Here is a 22,612-nt window from a genome sequence, read left to right as displayed (position 1 = left end):
GAAGGGCTTCGGTTAGCGTGACGACAAGAGGCGGAGCCAGGGGTGGCCATTTGCCGAGCTCAAAGCGGGCAATAAAAGCACTGACTGTATTTTCCCTTTTGGAGGCACAACTCCACCAAATAATATTTGCCAGTTAGTGTGCCGATCAGTGCATGTGGCGCATGCAGCTGACAAACAAAAAATAATCATTTTAAACACATGCGGCCAATAACGTGGAACAGCAATATTTTGTCTACCGTCCATTTTTTTTTTTCACATTTTGACACAATCATATTTTTCCTAGATATATTAATCAAATCGCTAGGTAGTTGCTCAAGCTGTATCAAAATATGCTGGTGACATGAAAAAGCTATTTGATGGAACTATAGCTTGGAAAGGTCCGCAAACGTCCACGAAAAGTTGCCGACGACAGTTTTGCAAGGGTTGTCACTATTGAATGTTTTTTTTTTTTTTTTTTTTTTTAAATCAGTTCTCCTATTGATTATTTTTCGAATAATCGTATAATAACCACCGCCCCACACAGTATAAAGTTTGTTTGTTTTTTGCTACCAACATGCATTTCATTCTCATTTATGACTTCAATCCTTAAAATGCATATGTTGGTACTGAATGTATGGTATAAATTTGGTGTACATAGTTTGAGACAGCAAAATGCTAAACAGTTAGCAATTGCAATTAGCATTAGCGTGCTAGTGATTACTATTTCAGATAATAAAAAAAAATAAAAGAAAAATCTACCATTCAGCTCCCTCATAAATCCTGTTATATGTACTTTACACATCTAACAGTGTCTTAAACATCAGTTACAAATGGTTCTCTGTTGTTTTTTGGCAAACTTTATAAGCGGCCCAACACTGCGTCCGCTTGCAATAAATGTCCGTGTAAAACAATGGTTCCAGTGGCGCAAACATGGTTCCGGGCGGAACGTTTCTTTTCCAGTTGGTTTTTTCTTTTCGGCGCTTCGAGACAGAAATTTTGCGTCAACCTATTTTTGAAGTCGACTTGGCCCAAGTATTCGATTCCCCCACCAGCCCTATGCGCTTGTGACGTTTTCACAGCTTCTGTGTTTTCACATGCAGAGAGAGACAAGCGAGAACGAGAGAGTGTTTCACGTAGTGCTCAAGGTCCTTTTGATTACTCCCCATCCCACATCTCCCTGCACAATTAATTTTATCTTTGGGGTATTATCAAGAGGGAGCCTGGCAAAGCAGCATGACAGAAAAACGGTCCAGAACCCCGAGGCTCAGGGTGGGGGATTAATCTGTTTGACAAGATCTCTCACAAATGATTTTGCCTTGGCTTTGCTTCCGTTAGATGTTTGCCACTCGCCGGCGTCTCTGAGGGGGTGAAGAAAAAGTACGGGCTCACAGCGTTCGAGTGACAAAAGACTGTGAAAATCTGACGGGGACATCCTGTAATCCAAATATTCCACTGACCTAACCTTGTGGTGCTTTGGCTGCTAAGCGAGCATTAGCATTGTGTTCGCGAACCATACAGTCGTAACAAAGAATCACGGCCACCGGCCCGCTGCTTTATTTCCTGCTAAATCTAAAGAGGGTTAGCCTCGTTCTACTGGTTTGCACCACTATTGACACCCCGCAGACGTTTGATGCATGAACCGGCATGCGGAGAATCAATCAAAGTAAGGATTGACTCATTTTCTCAACCGCAATTCATTAAACATGCCAATGAACTCATCTTGAGCAGCTGTCCTCGCCTCACCGCTTAATCACTGGCGAGAATTAGCGCGCGGCGGATGCTGAGCACGTGTCATAATCTCTGCAAAGTGCATTGTTTACAAACAGTAATTAATACCGCACCGTGTTTTAGCGCACTAAGTGACTGGAGTGCACTTGTGAGACTAGCAGGCAGAGTTGGGTCGCTTCCGCCGCTCTCGCCACGGCTTGTTAACAGCCGAGACGGAGTGCTGACATTAAAACACTCGTGGTTTCCCTGGTTTATGGGTGTCCAAACAGGCCGACAAGAAAGAACTGCGGGGGGGAAACTAGCTAATATACGGTGAACACAATCTGAAAATGCATGACAACATGAAATAACCAGAGGTGGCAAAAGTACTGGCTTTCTGTGCTTAAGTAGACTTTGACAAATACCGATTCAAATCCTTACATAAAAAAACATTAAAAATACAAAGTCTGAAATACTGTATAATTAACTCATTGATTGCATTGGATGTTTATATTTGCTAGCTGGAATACAACTGTTTATTGCAACCAATAAATCTATTTGTTTTTTTTTTTAACAGGGAGGCTTGGAAGAGGGTCTCACCCAGCTTGTCAGTGAAATTCTGGTTTTTAAACCACAGTAAAAAAAAAAAAAAAAAAAAAAAAAGAAATAAAAAGGTAGCGCGTCAATCACGCAAAAATACTTCTCTGCAAACGAACAAACAAGGATATGGATGGCTAATAACTTGCTTCTCCAAATCTGTTGTGTCAACGTTATTATTGCTCCTTGGCTCACGTTCAGTTTTTTTCAACGTTATAATTCTCCAAGTGCCCAATCAATCAAGATCTCAACCGTGTTTGACTTTTACCTCTCTCGACTGCATTTGTGTCTTTTGCTCTGGAAATAACGAAACACTCTTCTGGTGCTTCTGGTGTCGGCGATCCGAGGGCTTCGGCCAATGTGAACGGTCCATCAAGCCGGACATATGAGGAGGCATCAATTTTGGGGGGGGGGGGACGTCTGTCACCAGGCAACAGAGCGCATTATACCATTAATATAACAGTAATTACATATTCGTGTAAGCGGTTCATCTATCATTAGAAGGAAGAAAAAAGAAAAAAAAAAAAAAGAGTCCGCATTTAAAAAGGGGAACATTAGCATATTCGTAATGACTTTAATATCTTGCACAGTATATTATATTTCAGGAAAATGAAGCAACTTTTCCCCTTAGGTTGGAAAAAAAATAGAGGGTTGAGCTGTCACAATCAGGTTGCCAAAAGAAAAAAAACAAACAAAAAAAAAACCAGAATATATAATTTATCTTTTTTTTTGTAGTTGTTATAAGTTTGTCGCCTTTGTAGTATAATTGGCAGTAAAGTGAGCCCATTCAGACAAGTGTTATCCAAATCCATTTGAGTCGCTTTTAATGAGATTTTTAAAGGTCCACTCCAGGTGTTCAAAGCCGTTCGGCTCGCGTATCGCAATAACACTTGCTTCCCGCAAAATGGCTTCCACCTGTGATGGTTCAAGTCAGCCATTCGGAGGAGCTCAAACGTATTTTGTGAACAGAAAAGAGCTCGGTTAAAAGGTTAACATCGAACAATTCGCCGCTATTGCAGCGGGAACTTTTTCCCTCCGCTTTTGGTACTGGACGATCATCTGTGTACACACCTGCACACAGTCATGGTGCACTCTCTCTCTCTCTCGCTCTCTCTCACACTCGCTCGCTCCCCTCCCCTCGTCGTACAAACGGCAGCGGCGGAGTCATCCATCCAGACCCGCAGACCATGAAATTAGGTTAAGACGTAAGGCTGTGAATGACACAGGTGCGGATACAAATGAGAACATCCGAATGAAAAAGCACAGCTCCGAGACAGCTGATTCGCCGGTGGTTCCAGGCCCCCCGGAATTACATTTCACAGCTTCTCGTCATTTTATTAAGCCCGCTTCTCCCCGTTGTTTAATAGGAGTCGGGCCAAGGCATTATCATGCAGGAGTTTGAGCTCCAAATCCAACTGGGGACGCAAAAGTCCCTGACGCATCTCCGTGCTCATTTGTTTTATTTCCGAATCAAATCAAATCGGTATTCTCCTCTGTCGAGACCCGACTCTCCTAAATATTCTGCACGGTTACAATTTAGTGACTTTTAATTGTCTTTTGAGTTAGGTTGTTACTGTTACTGGCCCGCTAATGCATGAGACAGACGTGAAATTGCTTTTGTAGATTATTTGATTTTCAGGTTACTGTATATAACAAAGGAGTGCCACAAGGCTCCATCTTAGGTCGACCCTTGTTATTCTGTTTCTCTTGTTTATTTATTTTGACATAAACTTTCCAAATGTATGTTTTATTTATTTATTATTTTACGATACACTTTATGCGTATTGAATTTCATTTTCTTAATTTAGTATATGCAAGCGTCAGATTAGAGCACACTAGTTTCTTAGCCTCATCAAAGATCTTGTCCTTGTTTAATTCCTTCGTGGCGTCCAATTTGAACAGAATGTATTTTTTGCAGTTCAGCTTTTTTTTGCATGCATACGCGCTCGAAGAGGTTGCGTTTTTGACGCGTTTATAATTTGCGAGGGCTAGCTCCTATTGTGTGAGCATAACATCGCTATTTTTTTTAGCAGGTAGTGCAACAGCAGTCGTCGGTTTGCCCGCCTATTTTGTTGGCTCTATGTTTGTGCCTGGCACTCAAGCTCACTGCACTTCACCTGCGTTTAAGAACTGTTATTATGTGTCTGCCAAAGTGGAATTCACTTTTTTGTTGTTGTGCTCCTATTTTTCCTCGACTTGACGTCCAGACACTCTTTAGCCACTTCTCCAACTGAAATGTGTGAAAGGGAGAAAAAAATGGGTGGTTACCAACTCGCTGACTGTCTTTTACAGTTGTCTATGGCACCAGCCGTGGTGCTTTGTACCAGCTCGGAGAAAATTGATACTTTTGACATTTCACAGTGGGAATGCTTACTGCGCATTCATTCGTGTGACGAGCAGTCTGCAGTCCACTTTCACTTGACCATTTTTGCTCCGAATGATTCCATTGTACATGAATTGAAAAATTCAGAGTTACTTGGTAGGTTGAAGAGTTTATGACATATTTCGTAATCTGTATTCCCTCTGTGGTGGTTGTGATGGGTATAGTTCAACCAACTGCCAGTGCTTTGTGTGGCTTAGCATAAATTCACAACTACTGTGTCACCAGAGGTTAATCCGATGTCACTTGATTGCTCTAAACATTATTTATTGACTACAAATGCATCTTTGCCCATCTATCTATACCAGTGACCTATAGTGCCAGGCAGAACATTTGAAGGCTTGTCCAATAGCTAGCAGAAGGCACAACTAATAGCTTTGTGTTAAACTAAACAGGCCCAAATCTCACACTAAGTCAATGTGTTAGTCAACTAAGCCAATTATAATTTTTTTTAGGATTTATAGGTTTTTGGAATTTTTGTGGCAGTGTGTCTTGAAATGTTTCCAATATGAATTATGTACCTTGGCTCAATAACTGTTAGGAAACACAGGTCTTGGATACCGGCTTCCAACTGGGGCTCATTTGTATGAATTCCCTTGTATGAGCCCTGGAATTCGCCCAAAATGGCTGCTTCTAAGCCAAATGGGCGACTTCCGGTTCAATTTCAGGCATGGGTTCTCAAGACGTTTCCACGGGTCCTGGTATAATAGAGATGTCTACCCAATTTTGTGTTGATCGGTGAAACTGGTATGGAGGGTTATTTATTTATTTATTTTACTTTTCAGGGGGGCACTACTGCATGGGTTTTCGGGGTGTGGGGGGGTTCATTTTGGGAAAAACCTAAAACACATTTTCATTAGGATCCACACCCTTGCAAAAACTAAAACGTTGCTCAGGCACAAAATCCCCATCATTACCTAATGATGGGTTATTGGCTTTATATGTTGTATAATCCTCCTTTAAGAAATGAGTCAGATTGCTATTGTCCTTCCAGAATGGACTATAAAGTGAGTGCCCCGCCCCCCACTATGTCAATATGAGCTACATTTTACTACCGGCAGGCATTTCAATATGACTAATATCGTCCGTATTGTGCACTTCATTGGCTGAACAGTTTCATATCCGGTGGGAGTGGGGGAATGACATTGCTCTGTCTTTTGAGTTTATGCAAAGTGTCCGCCTATTTTGTTCTAGCGAGCGCGCGCTGGCAGCAGCCGTGGCAAATATTAAATGTGTATACACACAAACGCGCGCACACGGGAAGCCACTTCGCCTGCAGCGTACTCAGGGGGGGGAAAAAAAAAAAAAGAGCATTGATCTGCCAAAGTGAGCAGCCATTTCACAGGGAGCATCTTTGTACACATGCTGTCCCTGAATGGGGGATTGCTCATTTCACCTGTTTGAAGTCGTGTGGCCATCGGACACATCTCTCGCTCTCTGTGTAACGCTAATCGTAACGGCGCTGTTTTGGCGAGTCGGACTTTCTCCCTTCGTTGGGCAAGGACACGCAAACGGGGAAAAAAAAAGGAGCGTCCGTTTTTGAGTCTGACATCACAAAGTGTTGAATTCCTGACAGTTTGGCCCTTGCCAGCGTGCCATGTGTCCACAAGATCTAAAGCTGGGTGCCCGACAGATGTATTCGCGGCATTTGTGGCCAACACGGAGCATAGGAACAATTTCATTCAGTAAGTAGGGCAGAGATTCTCTAAGTGTGGTAGAATCACTTAAGTCCAGTTCAGTTGTATTCCACTTTTAATTACATTTCCATTTAATATTAAGAATGTTTTTTTTTCATATAATTACAGTATTGAGGTACCTTTTTTATTTAACTTTAATGTTATCCTCCCATAAACATCTCCAGTTTCTTTAAAACGCTGTGGCTCAACTCTTAACTGGAACACGTAAGAGGGAGCATGTAACACCTGTCTTGGCCTCCCTACACTGGCTGCCTCTGCGCGTTAGAGTTCAGTTTAAGATTCTGCTATTTTTTTTACATTTCCGCTGAACCTTAACCCTGCTGTTAGGTTGTTGGTCAAATTGTCCTATTCAATGTTTAACATTTCTAAAAAAAAAAAAAACGTGAAGGAATAATAGAAATGGCGCAATTAAGGAAAAACAGTTTTTGGTTACATTAGAGGTGCAACAATTAATCGATTAACCGACAACCAATCAATTATCAAATTAGTCGACAACTTTTGATAATCAATGAATGTTTAGAGACATTGTTTAACTTAATATTGGCCAAATCCTTGGAATTTTACCCCCTCAACAGTAAATAGATTTATGTAGTCCACCATGAAAGCAGACTAATTATCTTTGTGTTGTATCAAAATAAGACATTTGCAAACATCTGCTTTTACTTCGGAAAACAATTATCAACATTTTTGACAATTTTCAGATGGATGTTACGAACCAAACCAGTAACTGAATGATAATCAATTCACGATTGTGCATTTTCTGCACTGTCAATTTGAAATAATGTCCTGCTTTGGAATAAACAGATGGAAATTAGCTTTTTATCTGATTCACCGATTACCGTAATTTCTCGTGTATAATGCGTATTTTTCCTCCCCGAAATTGTCAAAAGTCAATATTGCGCATTATACATGGGTATAGGGGAAATTGGAAAAAAAACTTTCACATTTTATAAATGTATGCCGCCATCTACAGGTTATAAAGCTGTACACTTTCATTCCAATATCCCAGCGCCACCTAGAGGTTATGAGAAAGGTGTACACTTGCATTCTAATATGCCACCGCCAACTAGAGGTTATAAGAACGGTGTATACTTTCATTCCAATAAGCCACCACCACCTAGAGGTTACCCATCTTACAAATTCAGCCTGGGTAATCAAACGTATGAGCACAACTGTGTGTTCTCTCATTTACTAAATAAAAGTAGGGCTGTGAATTTCAAAATAAGAGCAAGTAAATAAAAATATTAAGTATTAACTGTTCAAATAAAGTGCTTCAGAATAATTCTTTGAAAAAACGAACAAAATACAGATAATTCATGTTTTGATCATATGGGTAGAAACAAAATCATGCATTGTAAAAATTCATTATACATAGGTAGAAGGGTTTTCCAGAATTCTGAGGTCAACTTTGCGGGTGCGTATTATGCATGAGAAATTACGGTAATCGAAAAAATAATCAACAGATTAATCGATTATTAATATAATTGTTAGTTGTGACCCAGTTCATATCCTACTTTATTATTTTATTTTTTTATGTTTTTATGCAGTACAATGCTGTAAAGTGCAATGTTTTCATTAAGAAAATGTTGCAAAAAATGCCTTTTAGGGGGATGGAACGAATTAACGGCATTTCAATTCATGTCAATGGGGAAAGTTGATTTGAGATACGATTGAGCTAAGTGACGTGCATGGTCATGGAACGAATTAAACTCAGATGTCAGGTACCCACTCTTTATACTTTTTTGTGACATTTTTGTTCAGTGGTGATTTTGGAATGTAAAATATGTGCGTTGGCTTATGACGGTTAGGAAATATGAACAAATTGGATCTTAGCAGTTCTGTTCATCCGTCACATGTTCTCCAATGCGTTTCTCCCACTCATAGGCTGTCCCGCCTATGTTGCCGATGCCGCTGCTCCGTGACGGTCTCATCACACTCTATCAATCAGGCTCGCCGGGGCCCCGCGCAGTCCCAGTCTGGTCCCATCAGTGACAGTCAGGCTCCCTCTCCTTCTCAGTCACATTGCCAGATGTAGTCTATCGCCCTTCCCCCCACTCCCACTCGGCGGTGTAGTCCAGACTCGACTCGCTTGATTTGATATCACTTGACATTTTTCACTTGGCCCCTTCCCATGGAACCCTTAAAAAAAAGGAGCTGATGCGCGGCGTGAAATTGAAGCGAAGGCGTCCTTACCTGCCGCAGGCCTCGTGTCGCCGTCACCGACGTCTCAGGAAAGAGAACTGCGTAAACAAGAGGGACAGACGGGAAGAGCATGGAGATGAATGGCTTCATCAGCGCCATGTGGTTACCTGTGCAAAGCGTGCGCACACACTTTATCACTTTCCATTCTGACACAAAAACTATGCAGCAAACTATACGATGGCAAAAGTCTCTTTCAAGCAGTTGACTTGCTTTGGATGATTAAATCCCCCCCCCCCCACCCCCACGAGACCATTTTCTAGCGAATGATTAGCAAAGACTCCACCTAAAAATGGACAAATGTGCTGTGGGTGCAAAAGCATTGATGGAATTGAGTAAACATGTTGTTTTGCATTTCTAATCCACACTGAGTGAGTTTTAATTTGGCTCCTCTATTGTTTAAAATGTTTTGTTTTTTAAACAGCAGAGTCAAATGAGATGATTATGAACATGGCGATATTAGTATTCCCGGGCCAAAGTGTTAATTCCGAGTCAATTTTCTGTGTGAATGTCATCTGCTGATAGAAAAGTCGCAAAGAGAGAGAGAGAGAGAGAGAGAGAGAGAAATAAAAAAAAAAATGCAAGCACGCTGAATATTAAGTTTCTTGTGTAGAGTTTGGACTCCCAGACTAACAGCATGGAAGCTTTTCTTAAGATTTTTTCACAATTTCTCTTCATAACGTCAACTGTGACATGTTTATGCTAAAACTGCAGCTGGCTAAATTATTCTAAATTCTAAATTCTAAGCTTTTGCCTTTGACATGGGTCTTCGTGGCGGATCTTCACCAAGCCTAGCCGCCGAGTCATGGGCGGACAAACTCAGCGTGAGGGCGGTATCTTGTAAACTAGCTGCACTGTTACGTCAGAGGCAGCAAGGAGACCCAAATATTTTTATACCAGCAATTAAAGTCCATTCTGCAGATGATGTTCCCTTTAAATCTGAATTCTGCAGCAACGTTTTGGACAACTTTGAAGAAAAAAAACAAAAAAACATTTAAATGGTACGAGCACACTAATCTCCAAGGTGAAGACGTAAATCCAATTCAGTTTGCATGACTTCAACTTCAATCCTAGTTGTTAATAAAAAAAAAAAAAAAAGGTAAACAGCCAGTCATGGAAAGTCATCGCCGAGTGCCGCATACAAAGCTTGTCTCTCAGTCGAGATGCGTCATGTCAGATTACTTCCTTGACACCAATTCCTATTTAGACAGGGCTGTGGCGGCATCTTGTGGCAACTTAGGGCATTTCAGAAAGAGCAAAAAATAAATAAATACATAAACGCAACTGTTGCAAGGTAGGTTCCCCGAGGGGGTAAAAAAAACCAAAACACAAATCGGTTAATTTGTGAATGGTGAACCGCAAACATGCGAGAGATTACTGTATTGCACCGACGGCCCTCAGTCTGCAGCAGCCATATTTCATTACATCGCACCAGAGCTTAGGAGGCAATCAAGCATATTTAGCTGTCCTCCTCTCACACACGCTCACACGCACGCACCCCTTCCCCCCTCACCCCTCCCAAAGCAATTATTACTCCCCATTTTTTTTACTGTGCCTCACCATGGGGAAAATGAAGCGCGGTACTTATCAGTTCAATGCATACACAAGTGACTGGGATGGAGGGCGAGGAGGAGAAGGCACGCGTGCCCCAAATGGCGACGGCGAGGACCGACCGCCATTAGCCGCGCGCTGTCAGCACATTTAGGGGCAGCCGGCGGAGCGGCGGGAGATACACAGATAATCGTAAACATGTCACCAAAAATGCATTGTTATTTGCATTCATAGTGGAAAGAGGCAAATGGATGCGGGGTCACACAGCGAAGGTGAGGGTTTATGACCTGTATATAGCGCCACTGTCAGCAGCGCTGATCTATCGGGCCGGCCAGCCTTGTCGGGCTGTACGCCTGATTATATTATCACGGACGACAATCGATGCGAGTGAACGATCGTGCCCGTGCACAAAGAGGAAAGCCGACGGTCTCAAAAAAAAATAAAAATAAATAAATAACAAGAAGCCACATTTCCACCAAGCAGTCTGGTGGTAGCATAGAGATAAGCGGAAAACCGTAGGAGAAACCCCCTAAAAATCTTTATCATTGCCTATTTTAATAGTTTAAACAGTAACTATAACATGATACAACACACTAAAATCATATTAAAGATATCTTACAGCGTTACCCTTAAATTATTTCATTCAAGATTAGATGTTTTTTTTAATGCAACAGAAGTGTACGAGTACTTGTGGAGAAGACTAGCCGTAGCTTCCACTAACAACCCAGACCCCAACCCTATAGAGCAGGTGTGTCAAACTCATTTTTGTCGTGGGCCACATTGTACTCACGGTTTCCCTCAGAGGGCCGTTGACTGTGAAACCATATAAATGTTTAGTCACCTCATTATTACATACACACAACAAATTGATGGATACCTCGTTTTGAAATCAGAAGTCAAGGATAATAGTTTCTTCAACTATTGTTCAACTTACCATAAACAGAAAATGCTTGCAATGTTTCAACGCTACTATTTATTGTTATTACTTTTTGAGAATTTGAGCAATAATCACGGCAGTTGACGCAGATGACGTGCTTTCGCGGGCCACATGAAATGACTTGGCGGGCCAGATTTGGCCCCCGGGCCTTGAGTTTGACACCGGTGCTATAGAGCGTGCCCCATGGCTCACTCGCGAGCGTATTTTGAATGACCTAAGATGGCGCCCAATCGCCGTGCCCCTTATAAAGGCATCATGATTGCCGGTCGACTTGACAGCAAAAAGCAGCGCGATGATACATTTCAGTCCAAGTCTGATGGACTGTTGACAGCATAGAAAGCAGAACTGGTAAACCTCCCAAGGTGATGCAGAAAAAGTTCAACAAAAAAAAAAAAAAAAAAAGACTTCAGGCTGTTTACTGCCGATCCCAGTTAAGGTTGGAAACAATAAACAAAAAAGTGTATTTAAACAAGCCACATAACTTTGTCTAACAAAAGGCTGCTAGCTTAATGCTAGCACAACGCAAAACACCGAAGAGGAGCTCAAATAAAAACTAGCATCAAAGTTGACGTGTCATCACCCTTCAAGCAACGGATATGCGAACACAAACAGGACAGCAACACATCATACTTACAGGCATATATTCTTTATCCTCTGTGAAAAACGACTCATGTTACTGCAGTTTACTGAGCAGCTGCGACAGTCTTTTTTAAAATGATAAGACCACCCTTTTTTGTCAGTGTTTTGTTCATTTTGAATGCCTGGTAGAACTAAAGGTACATTTGTTTGGACAGATATGATGATGACAGCAGACATAGTTCATAATAGTTTATTTAAGTGTTGATTTAGTTTTCTTGATAGTAACCAAAATACTGGGAATACGGTCAAGATTAAGCATGTCAAATAGTACATTAAGTAGCTATTGTTGATTATTAATAAACACGTTGGAAAATATTTTCGTGTTTTATGGGGGGTCTGGAATGCATTCATGGCATTTCCATTCATTTCAATGGGGAAAGATGATTTGGGAGACGAATGTTGTGATTCACAATCAATCCCGCTTTTGTACAAACGCGCACAGTAACACTTTATTATTATTATTACGAATTATACACTCGGCTTGGAGCTGATGGCTGCCATTTCTTATCAGCGCGCCTCAAGAAAGCACTTTTGGAGGCGGAGAAAATGGAAGGCGTTTGCCGTTCAAATTACTTAAGCTGCCCACGAAGGTCTTTGCAGATATGGAGGAAATAGAAAAGGGCGGAAAAGTTCAGCTCCTTTCGGAAAGCCCCATTTGCACACTTGCGACTGCAACCTCAGTGCGCTTGATGAACTAACACGCTCCATCTTCTTTTGAGAGGCGCTGCGACAATAAGAGAGACGGGGGGGGGGGGGGGGGGGGGGGATGCGGCGGGTGACAAAAAGCACAGCAGGAGCGCTCACGGGGTTGGGGGGGGGACATTGGGGGCGCGAGGGGGTAAGAAAAAAAGCGACACTTGTGCTTCCACTCGCCTGCTCCCAACTGTTCCCAGTGCAGCAGACACGGGCCACAGCACACGCAGATGGCAAAGGGGCGTGTGCGTGCGTGCGTGGGCGCGCGCGTGTGCGGAAAACAGTGCAGACGCGTGAACGCCGCATTCCAAAAAAGATTGTGTACTTCATTAGCGCCCCAATGAAAAGTTAATTTCAGTGGCAAAAGGTAAAGCTACTGCTAGACTGCCATCTAGTGGGACGTTTATGAATGGAGGGGGGGAAAAAAAGCCTTTGCAATGATAGCTCATATTGAGATTTTGTAATATATTATTATTATTATACTATTTGTAATATTTTGGCACGCCCGTGTGGCTAATGCTCAAGTGCATCTCAAACCGTGATTTGAAAATGTGTGGCATGCTATTGTTTAAAAGGTGACTATAGTATGATCAAAATAACTAATATTTAACAGGATACAAAAATTCTAGAAAACCTTTTTTTTTTTTTTTGCAACTGTAATTTTCAATCTGTCTTCAATGGTAATTTAAATTTATTTATAAGTGCATGTTAATAATAATAATAATATTTTTTTGTGTGTATTTCAAAATGTTCACATTTTAAATGTAGTTTTAAACAGATTTTTTTTTTATTTAAAATTATATTTAAAAAGGTATTTTATGTATTACATTTAACAATTAAATACATTAATTATATTTAAAAACATTAAGATTTTTTTTGTTTGTTTAAAGAAATGACATTTTGAAGTACATTTTTTAAGTAAAGCATTTATGAGGCAAATTAAGTCAAGGCCAATAAAGAGCATTTATGAGACCTTGACACTTATGTTGTGTGCAATTAATCTAACTGTCACATGTTTTGAAGAATATTCAAATGTTCCAAAGTTAAATGTTTTCTATTATTTACTTAAGCCTTTCTCTCGGAGGACGGCTTCATAAGCACAGGGCGCCATCTTGTGGCTGTCCTTATTTAAAGCCCCCCTCCCTTTGCATATGCTGCATGGGAGGCGGGGGGGGGGGGGGGGGGTAGTTTCATCACGTGCACGGAGAGCCGAATCATTCCCCGTCATGTGACCGGCCTCGTCATGGCTTACGTACACACACCTCAACGCCCCCGCCCCCTAGTTTCTATTCAAATAAGGTTTTATTAGCTTTATAGTACATTGGAACAATCGACCCTCCGCCGATTTTCATGTACACACGTGTACCTAATAAAGTGGGCCGACTCACCGGAAAATGAGGCTGGGGTCACGCACGTGCCGACATGCTGTCCCGATGCCTCCGGTGCACCTCGCCGAAACAGAAGCCCACCCTCTTACCCACCTGGAAGAGACAAGTGTATCTGGTGTATTTGAGGGCTATATTAAATATTCTCATTATACTTTTCCTTTTTCTTTAATAAATATTTGGTACCATTATTATTTTGTAATTATTTGTTTATATTCATTTTTCATTGTGTTATTTTCTTTTTATTTCAGCACTTCTTAAAAAAAAAAAAAACATTTTTGCTGAACGGGGAGTCGAAAAATAAAAAAATTAAATCTAAATAAAATACATTTAGAATTTAGAGGCCACCTTCATTGGATTAAAATTAAAGAAATGTAAAATAACAAAATAATGCAATGATTTGGAATAAAACAAATACAATAAAAACAATATTTGTTTAAATTCCCCAGATAAAATAAAATGAAAAAAATAATAATAATAAATTACAAAAACAGGTGGTTCACTGATCTGGATCAAAATGAAAGCTGGTGATGTACAGTAACATCAAATAAAAATAATTTGAATGAACTCAAATAAATTAGATAAGTAATAAGTGTAAATTCCCAGATCAAATAAAACATCTAAATATTTCTTTTATTAAACGAATCAGAATAAAATAAACACACAAAAATGTTTGAATCCCCCAATGAAATAAATGATAAAATTCAATTAAAATGGAAAAAAAGGTGGTCATCTTATTTGGATATTAAATATTACAATAAAATAAAATAAAATTAAAATTAATTCAAATAAAATTGATAAAAATAAAATGTGGAAATTCCTAAAATAAAATAAAATCGATAAAATGTAAAGATTTTGTTCTGATGAATAAACAAATGAGAAGGCCAGGTTATTTGGATGAAACAGTAAAATAACTAGAAGTAATAATAAAATAGTTATAAAATAATTAATACTACCTATTAATATATTTATTAAGGTTAATATGATAATTAGGAAGTATGAATAAAATAATTTCAAATATAAACATTTAAATGAAGTAAGAGTAAAATTAGAATATATTTCCGAATAAAATAAAAAAAATCGACATAAATGTAAAATAAATCATAAATAAAAAAAATAAAATTGAATAAATTAACCAAATAAAATTAAACTAATAAATCGATGGCATGAGGTTGTTGAAAACGACAACATAAAAGCAGTAAGTGCTTATGTCCACCAGGGGTCGGAGTAGCATCAGTTATATATTGTATATAAAATTAAATTAATTTTGTGATTAGTTCAGAAACCAGAAAATAACTGAAATTATATATATTAAATATATATATATAAAACATTCAATGTAATTAAAAAAAAAAAAAAAAAAAAACATTCTTACCTATTTGGAATAAGAGTTGCTATTGCTGCTTCAGACCAGAAAGAAGACAAAACTCCCCTGAATTTCCCTGGAGAAACACAAACAGACAAGATGAGAGTTTTGATGCATTTATTTTGTATTTGCCATTAGTTTCCGACTTGGTAGAAAACGGATTGTGTGTGATTTTAAGTGAAACCACCCCGGTGACGTGGCGAATTAGTCACCAGCTTTCCCCGCCAAGTGTTCCGAGCGCATCCGGCAGGTGCGGCGGCGTTAGCTTTGTGCGAGCGAGCTGCTCCAACATCACAGCCCTCTTTTGAGTTTGACACCATTGTGTCGAAAAAGTCCCCGCTCAGCTCGTCAGGCTCAAACGAGGCAGCTATAAATGAACACAAGCGGCGGCGGCGGCGGCGGCGGTTCTGTTCCGGCTCTTTCCCTTGTTCCCACCGGCTGGCGTCACTAGAATATTCATTATGTGCAACATGAATTGTGCAAATTGCACAGGAGGCGGGGGAGAACAGCTATATTTTAGGGACTGTGCGTGCCATTCTTGCACCAAATGCATCAAATCAGTAACAAAAAGTCTAAAAAAAATAATAATAAGAGAAAGACACAGGAAGTCGGCCAATTTGAACCATGCATACGGACTAAATTTGACCCATTTTTGAAGTTGCAACTAACCATATGGTCATTTTACAACTCTAATCACAACTCTTCTCTGAGGTCATCAGTATTGCGCTAATATTAACCGTTCTGTGCAGAGTAAAAGTAAAGAATGTACGACTGTGAATGTTGTTATATTTTCTTTCCACATGTTGCTGCGGTGTTGAACCCTTTCCTTCTCGGGTTACAGCACTGCAACAGAGGTGCTGATTAGCATTAAGCTAGCAGGGCGTTTCTTGTTATTTGGCTGTTTGAAATAGACTAATTCTGTTTCGTTTAAGTAGATGGAAAGATGGAATTTTTGTATACCGTATACATGCACAGGAAGTCTGTTCTTTTGCGCATTTTAGGCTCAACTCCGCCATCTACAGGGCTCCGTTAAAGCAGAAGCGTCCCAAAAATGTTTTATTAAAATTTAAATTAAACTTTTTTTATTTTATTAAGTGGCGCTATTGCTCATCATCCGTACCCGGCCGGATGTGCAAGGAGACATGGCACGAGAGACATGGAGGGTAATGGGCTGATGGAGGATGTGAAGAGGGGAAAACACATTAAGGCTAAAGTGAAAATGAGGAGCTCCATGCGCCACTTTCAGGAAACTCGACACCGCTTCTTCCCCTCTGTCCTTTTACCCCCCACTCCACCTCCTGCCCGCCATCCCCTTCCCCTGGAAAATATGATCTTCTTAAATATACAGCCTCTACTGCCACCGTATCACCTCACATCGTAACTATGGCGGCCTTAAAAGCTTTTGCTGGATCGATTTTCAACTGTTTGCGCGGATCGGATGAAAGGATAGAAGTGGCCTCACACCCTCCTTTTTCATGACGAATACACAAAATGGTCATCAAACTTATTAGACGGAAGCTTCAAGAAGATGGAAGAGGCTTTGCAATTTAGCGTCGCGCATCTACGTGCTTATAACAGCTGCTTCTGATTGGGCAAATACCCTAAATTGGGAATTCGTCAGGCAAGTACAAGCTCTGGAATTCTCCCAAAATGGCTACTTCAAACCAAAATGGCTGTCTTCCTCTTCATGGCTGAGTACCCTCTTCAAGTTCGGGCATGGGTCCTTGAGACTTTTTCATGCATCCTGTTTTGACAAACATGCCTACTCTGTTTCACCTCTATCAGTCAAACTGGTAGTTGGGTGTAATTTTTTTTTCCGAATATTGGTGGACCCGCCAGAACAGCTCTTGTTGTTACCGGCTACATTTAGTGGTCATAATTAGGGCCTGACCGATTCAATCAGCCGATATTAGCCCTTTTCAACAATCGGACCATTTTTAGCCGACTTCTATCTTTCTTTCTTTTTTTTTAAAAAAAAAAATATATATTAACACATTACAACATTGGACAATGATAATGATGTTTAAACAACCATAAAACATGTTTTTAAAGGTAAACAAATACTGAAGGACTAAGTACGCTACGGAGTGAAAGTGAGTCTGACTAAAGAGAAGGTTTTGGAGAAAGGTGCATCGCAGCCAGTGTTGGGAACAATACTTAGTTGGTTGCAATTACAAGTTACTTTTAATACGATACGGCTCGCAAGCAGGCAACAAAAACGTTATCTAGCTATGATTCGAGTACACGATCTGACTGGAGCAGTGAGCTCCAACCTTTATGGACCCAAGGGACATATTTTACAATTGAAAAAAATCTCACGGCACACCAACAAACAAAAATGTCACAAAAGGTGGATACATTAATTACTGTATCGACTTCCTGCCATCTAATAGAAGACCATTCATTTGTTGTCCATTTGTTACATTTATGGTAAATAATTTTTTTGGAGCAATTAAGTACACGGGTATATACAGTAAATGAACAGGTCATTTAAATAGACACATTCCTCCATCTTGTGATTGGATCGGTTATCGGTTTTTTTTAAACACTGTGACCGGTCCCAAAAATCGTTTAAAGCCTAAAAGTAACACAACTAATTAAATTGGATTCTGTTTTGATTACATGTCTTAAGTTTGAATGAATGCATCAACAGGACCCTTGGACGGTTCCTCTAAAAGAAAAAAAAAAAAAAAAAAAAAAAAAAAGTGGTTAAAACCATAGATCATTATTTTGGAACTAAACACATATTTGTACTATATACAAATAAACTGATAACAAAGCATGATGAAATGTAAATGCATAATTAAAAAATGTGTTGCTTGCATTATATGTGTACAGCATGTGGAAAACATGATACCATGTTGCCCTAATGACAAATGCGCACAATTTCGACAATATTCCCGCGAATCACAAACCAGATAAGTGAATGTTCCATCAAAAGTCCAAAATTATAAAGCCGAAACTGTTCAAAAGTGTAACCATGAATGTAACATTTTCAAAATTTCAAACTAATGATTACACCGCAAGGTGGCGCTTGGAGGTCATATTTGGAAAAATATGTCATGTTTGACACTGTCGCAGAACGGAGAGAGCCGATCACAAGCGTGGGCTTTAGAAAAAGGAACTGATATGAAAAAAAGAACGATTCTGAGCTTTTGCGAGGATTTCTTTTTTCTTTTTTAAATGTTACTAAAATTGTATTCATGGGAATTTCCAAAAGCAACTGCAATTTAGCTACACATTTTCTCCCAGTGATGTGATGGATTATAACTTCATACATTTTGTCATGAAATTACATAACCTGGTTCCATGTAATCCGTTACTGCTCGACACTGATCGCAGCATACCATAGCAACGTCCTCCGTCCCTACATGGGAGGGTGCGCTTCCTGAGCTGAGCCACTAGTCTGTGCTATTGCTCCGCCATTCCCAACCTTCCCTTTGTGCCGACTGACCCATTTTTCCTCCCTCACCTGTGCCGCCTTCCCGAGCCTCGCCACCTCGAATTGTTAATTAGAAACGGGCATGAGAGCCGTAGGGGGGCTTGAAGGGAGGAGCCCCGCCCCCAATACGTGCGGGTCATCTTCCCAGGTTGTTTGCAGAGTGGGCAGCGGGAGGGAGGAAGCGAGGCGTTAAAGGAGCACAGGAGAAAACGGCGAGCACGTCAAGTTGCGCCACAAACAATGGGGGAAGGGGGGGGGGGGGGGCCTTCTGACGGGCGGCGGTCTGGCGTCTCGGGAGGGCTGCGCCGCGCTTTCCGCGCGCGCTCCCATCCATCTTGCCCGTTTCATTTTCACTTCTCAGGCCAGAGGAGCGCTGGAGCCGTCTCCGAGGAGTCCGGTTAATAATGTGAGACAGAGTGGATTTAATTAAAATACGGCGAGAAAGGTAATCAAGGAAAGGGGCGTAACGGGGGATTGTTTAGAGCCGCGTTGTTGGATAAAAACACATCATACACTTTACACTATCGCTGTCGCAATGTCTAAAATAATCACTTTTCACAAAAAAAACCAACAAAAAAAGACATCTTGCTTGAGGTACAGCCCCACCCACTAGCCTACTAGCCTGCTAGCAGGTACCAAGCATTTAATTGTTCAAGTTGGTATTATACCTTATACATTGCTCTCACATACTGCGTCAAATCAGGTTCAATCACTAATTTAATATGTTTAAAACAACTCAAACTACTACTCAAATCTATCTAAGCTAGCAGCAAACGTCCAGAGCTGTGCGACGTAATGCCGCACAGCTCCGGCAAAATGAGGCAAGAGGCGGAGTTTTGCAGCACTTCTTTAAGTTGAGTTTGAGTTCATAGATTTTTTTTTGGAAAATGAAAATAATTGGACATACAAGACTTCTGCCTAACCGCAACCATTTGTGTATGTGTAAATGAATCTGAAATCAACTTTCCTCATGAAAATGAATGGAAAAAAATATTGTAAATAAATATCGCGGTACAGTATTGCACTGTATGAAACATACAGTAATAACGTTACATTACAATGAAACAGAATGTAAAGAACGATTGTTGTTGTTTTTTTTGCTTCAGGGGACATTGCGTTGCTTCTTCTAGTGGGCATGACTTGGCCACCAGGGGTCACTATAACATACATGAAGAATGTCACTAAGCTGCAGTAATACTAGTCATTTCTCGTAGAGGATAAAAAATATTTGCCTGTGAGTATTGTTGCATGCTTTGCCCGCGCGCGTTGCTGCACCTTTTGTGTTCAAATATCCACTGTTTATAAGTGGTGACAGCAATGCTAATTTTGTTAGCCTGTCTATGCCGTTTTGCATTGTGTGCTAGCATAAAGTTGGCGGACTTTGGTAAGCTGTCGCTATGGAGACCACGTCACCTATTGTCGAGAAAGTTTGACCGGCCTGGACACACCTAATACAAAGAACGATATGAACGCGATAATACGGAATGAAGTGGATGTCCTGCCAGGAACTGAGCTGATTGCCCCACTTTTGTCCAAAGCTTTCCAAGCGGAAGCAAACCTGACAGCAAGGCCAAATAAATTCCCGCGCTGCCTTTATGAGTCTGTTACACACCAGAGTGCACATTGAGCTGTCACCGGCAAATAAGAACAAATATCCCGCCGTCATGGTGGGATTGGAAAGGCGAAACAACGTGACAAATGTCTCCAGGCGGCGGATCAAACTTTTAGATGAGAAACATTATTGCTCTCGATTGAACAGTATGTTTATGACTGGGCTTGAAGTCCGTCACATTGAACGTCATACTGTACTTTTCGTTAGCGGCTCCGTATTAAATATCAAAAACAAGGACATACAAAATATTACTTGGATAGACAGTCATGCACTTTAGCATATTAGCATTCAGATCGTTAGCAGTGACGCTAACGCCTCACGTGGCGTGTTTGGACATGTGTGGGCGTATAGCTCCATTTCATCCAAACTGAACACTTTGCATCGTGTAAATTGAAGCTATCCTATTTTTTAAGACTTCTTTAGCCTTTGCTTCCTGCTGTGGCATTTCGGAACCAATGACTGGAACGGAGACACGCACATGCAGATAATAACAAACGGGCAGCTTGTGTTTCACCTGTGCCAGATCTCATTTCTCGACGATTCAGCTTTTTTTATTTGATTCCTGCCAGTGGTGATAACGTGCAGTGGGCACGTGTCAGGGGAGATTAAAAAGTGCATTGCTTCGAATTTTATCTCTGTTTCACTCCATACGGGTGTTGTCACCTTTTTTTTTTTTTCTCCTGCATCTCGCCTGTCTTTTCGTGTTCCCGGCGCCGACCTATCGTGTGTCACGTCTCCTGGCTTCCTACCGCCTTCAAACGTTTTCTGGTCAAAATCCAGCACATTTTTACAAAATACATAATCAAGATAGGATCAAATATGCGGCTCAGTCGTTGCTATGGCAACTCCGAATTGCTAAATGTCGGTAAAAACAATATCACTTCTACGGATCAGCGAGGACACTTCCCGTTGATGAACTGACGTTAGCAATGTTGAATTAAAGACAGAAAATGTAGATTTGAACACGTTTGGCCTACAGAAAATTGGTTAAAAATATTAAAGCCACACTGGATCACCTGAGCCATCTAGAGTAATATTGGTGGACCAGCCAGGACACCTTCTGTGCTGTGTTTGCACTAGCGACAATGCTAGCTAGCATCCTGTGAACTACTGATGAAGCAACCATGCTATCATGCTATACTGAACAAATGAAACGTAAAGATTTTAAAGTACAGTGGCAACATTTTTAAGCAAGAATGTAATAACTGGATCAAAAACGCTTGCTTCAGCATCAATTTAATGGTACTGTACACTGGGTCAGCAGTGTTTCGGTCCACCACCTAACTTTCACGCTTTATCACATTTGTGGGGCAGCCAGGACACCACCCAACGAACGGAACGCTTTTAATTAAAGACGGAAAATCAACGCGTCATACTGATAAGTTGAAAACGTACGACTGAAAAACATGAATATGCATAAATGTACCACAAATGATTAACTTCAAACTCACTTTACAACATTACCCTTAGAAATGAATTGGTAAAGCTATTTATTCTTCTCAGTCTATATGCATCACTTCAACATACTTCCTTGACACCAATTAGCCAAGGCCTTGGTGGCATCTCGTGTTACGTTTGGGCTTAAGAGAAAGAGCACAAAAACTGAAAATCGAACCGCAAAGAGGCAGGGGCTTGACTGTATTGGTTCGAACTGAAGTCCGACCTTGTTTTCATTCACTGATGGTCCAATGGGCTTTAAGCAGAAAGGACATTATACTCAGACTGTTTTAACCGTGCTCAACGAGGCACGTGTGGGGAGGATTCGGGTGGAGCGTCTGCGAAAGGAGACGAGTGACGTTCGGGAGAGGACGCACGCTTTGGCTTATATCCCGCCAGCCAGATGAGAGGGACGGCGAACGCCGGCGACTGCGCATTAAATATGAAGCCAACGCCAGCAGGCTCCAAGCTTAACATTAAAAAGTGGAAGTGGGAGCTAAACAGCTCGTCTGGCCCGATCCTTAGGGTCTTCCAATATTTTATTTTATTTTATTTTTTCCAAAAGAGAGTTCAGGGCAAGGACTATTTGCTGTGGGTTTAATAACATCTGTTATGTTAACCAGAAGGCCATTTGAGCAAATAAAAAGCCTGAAGAAAGTTATTTCCGGAAAAGCCACAGCAACAACAAGGAAAAATGGAACAATGCTAGATTCATACCGTACATGCGAGTTAACTGAGTATTTATGAATAATGTTTGGGGGGGGGGGGGAAATAATAATAATCATTTGATAAATGGCAAAGGAAGTCAGCCATTTTGGTTTGAAATAGCAATTTTAAATTCAATTTCATTAATTTCCTCGGATTCTTCAATGACAAAATTGTTGTCATTGTAACATTGGATACGAGACAGATGGCCAACGCTAAACTGTGAGTAATTCGAGTTTTCGTAATTGTGTTGGGGCAGAGCATGGTGACAAAGATGGATGACTCG

At 40.6% G+C, this 22,612-nt stretch overlaps 1 protein-coding gene across 49 annotated transcripts in view; it reads right to left on the bottom strand.

The window, feature by feature from the left end:
• The window catches only part of LOC133473002 (receptor-type tyrosine-protein phosphatase delta), a 248,892-nt gene that overhangs the window by 138,616 nt on the left and 87,664 nt on the right, over positions 1-22,612 (bottom strand). For 47 of the 49 annotated variants that reach the window (XM_061764656.1, XM_061764674.1, XM_061764663.1 and 44 more), the window contains exon 1: positions 8,554-8,669. In XM_061764656.1, the coding sequence (XP_061620640.1) occupies positions 8,554-8,661 (108 nt within the window). In that variant the 5' untranslated portion in view covers positions 8,662-8,669. Of the gene's footprint in view, positions 1-8,553; positions 8,670-13,767; positions 13,861-15,139; positions 15,207-22,612 lie in introns of those variants that run through there. The other 2 variants (XM_061764687.1, XM_061764689.1) reach the window with 1 other exon arrangement.

Source organism: Phyllopteryx taeniolatus, chromosome 23 (genome assembly GCF_024500385.1).
Source record: "Phyllopteryx taeniolatus isolate TA_2022b chromosome 23, UOR_Ptae_1.2, whole genome shotgun sequence".
Classification (NCBI taxonomy): Eukaryota; Metazoa; Chordata; class Actinopteri; order Syngnathiformes; family Syngnathidae; genus Phyllopteryx; species Phyllopteryx taeniolatus.
Note: the sequence above shows the minus strand (reverse complement) of the source record. Positions and strands in the feature narration are given on the sequence as shown.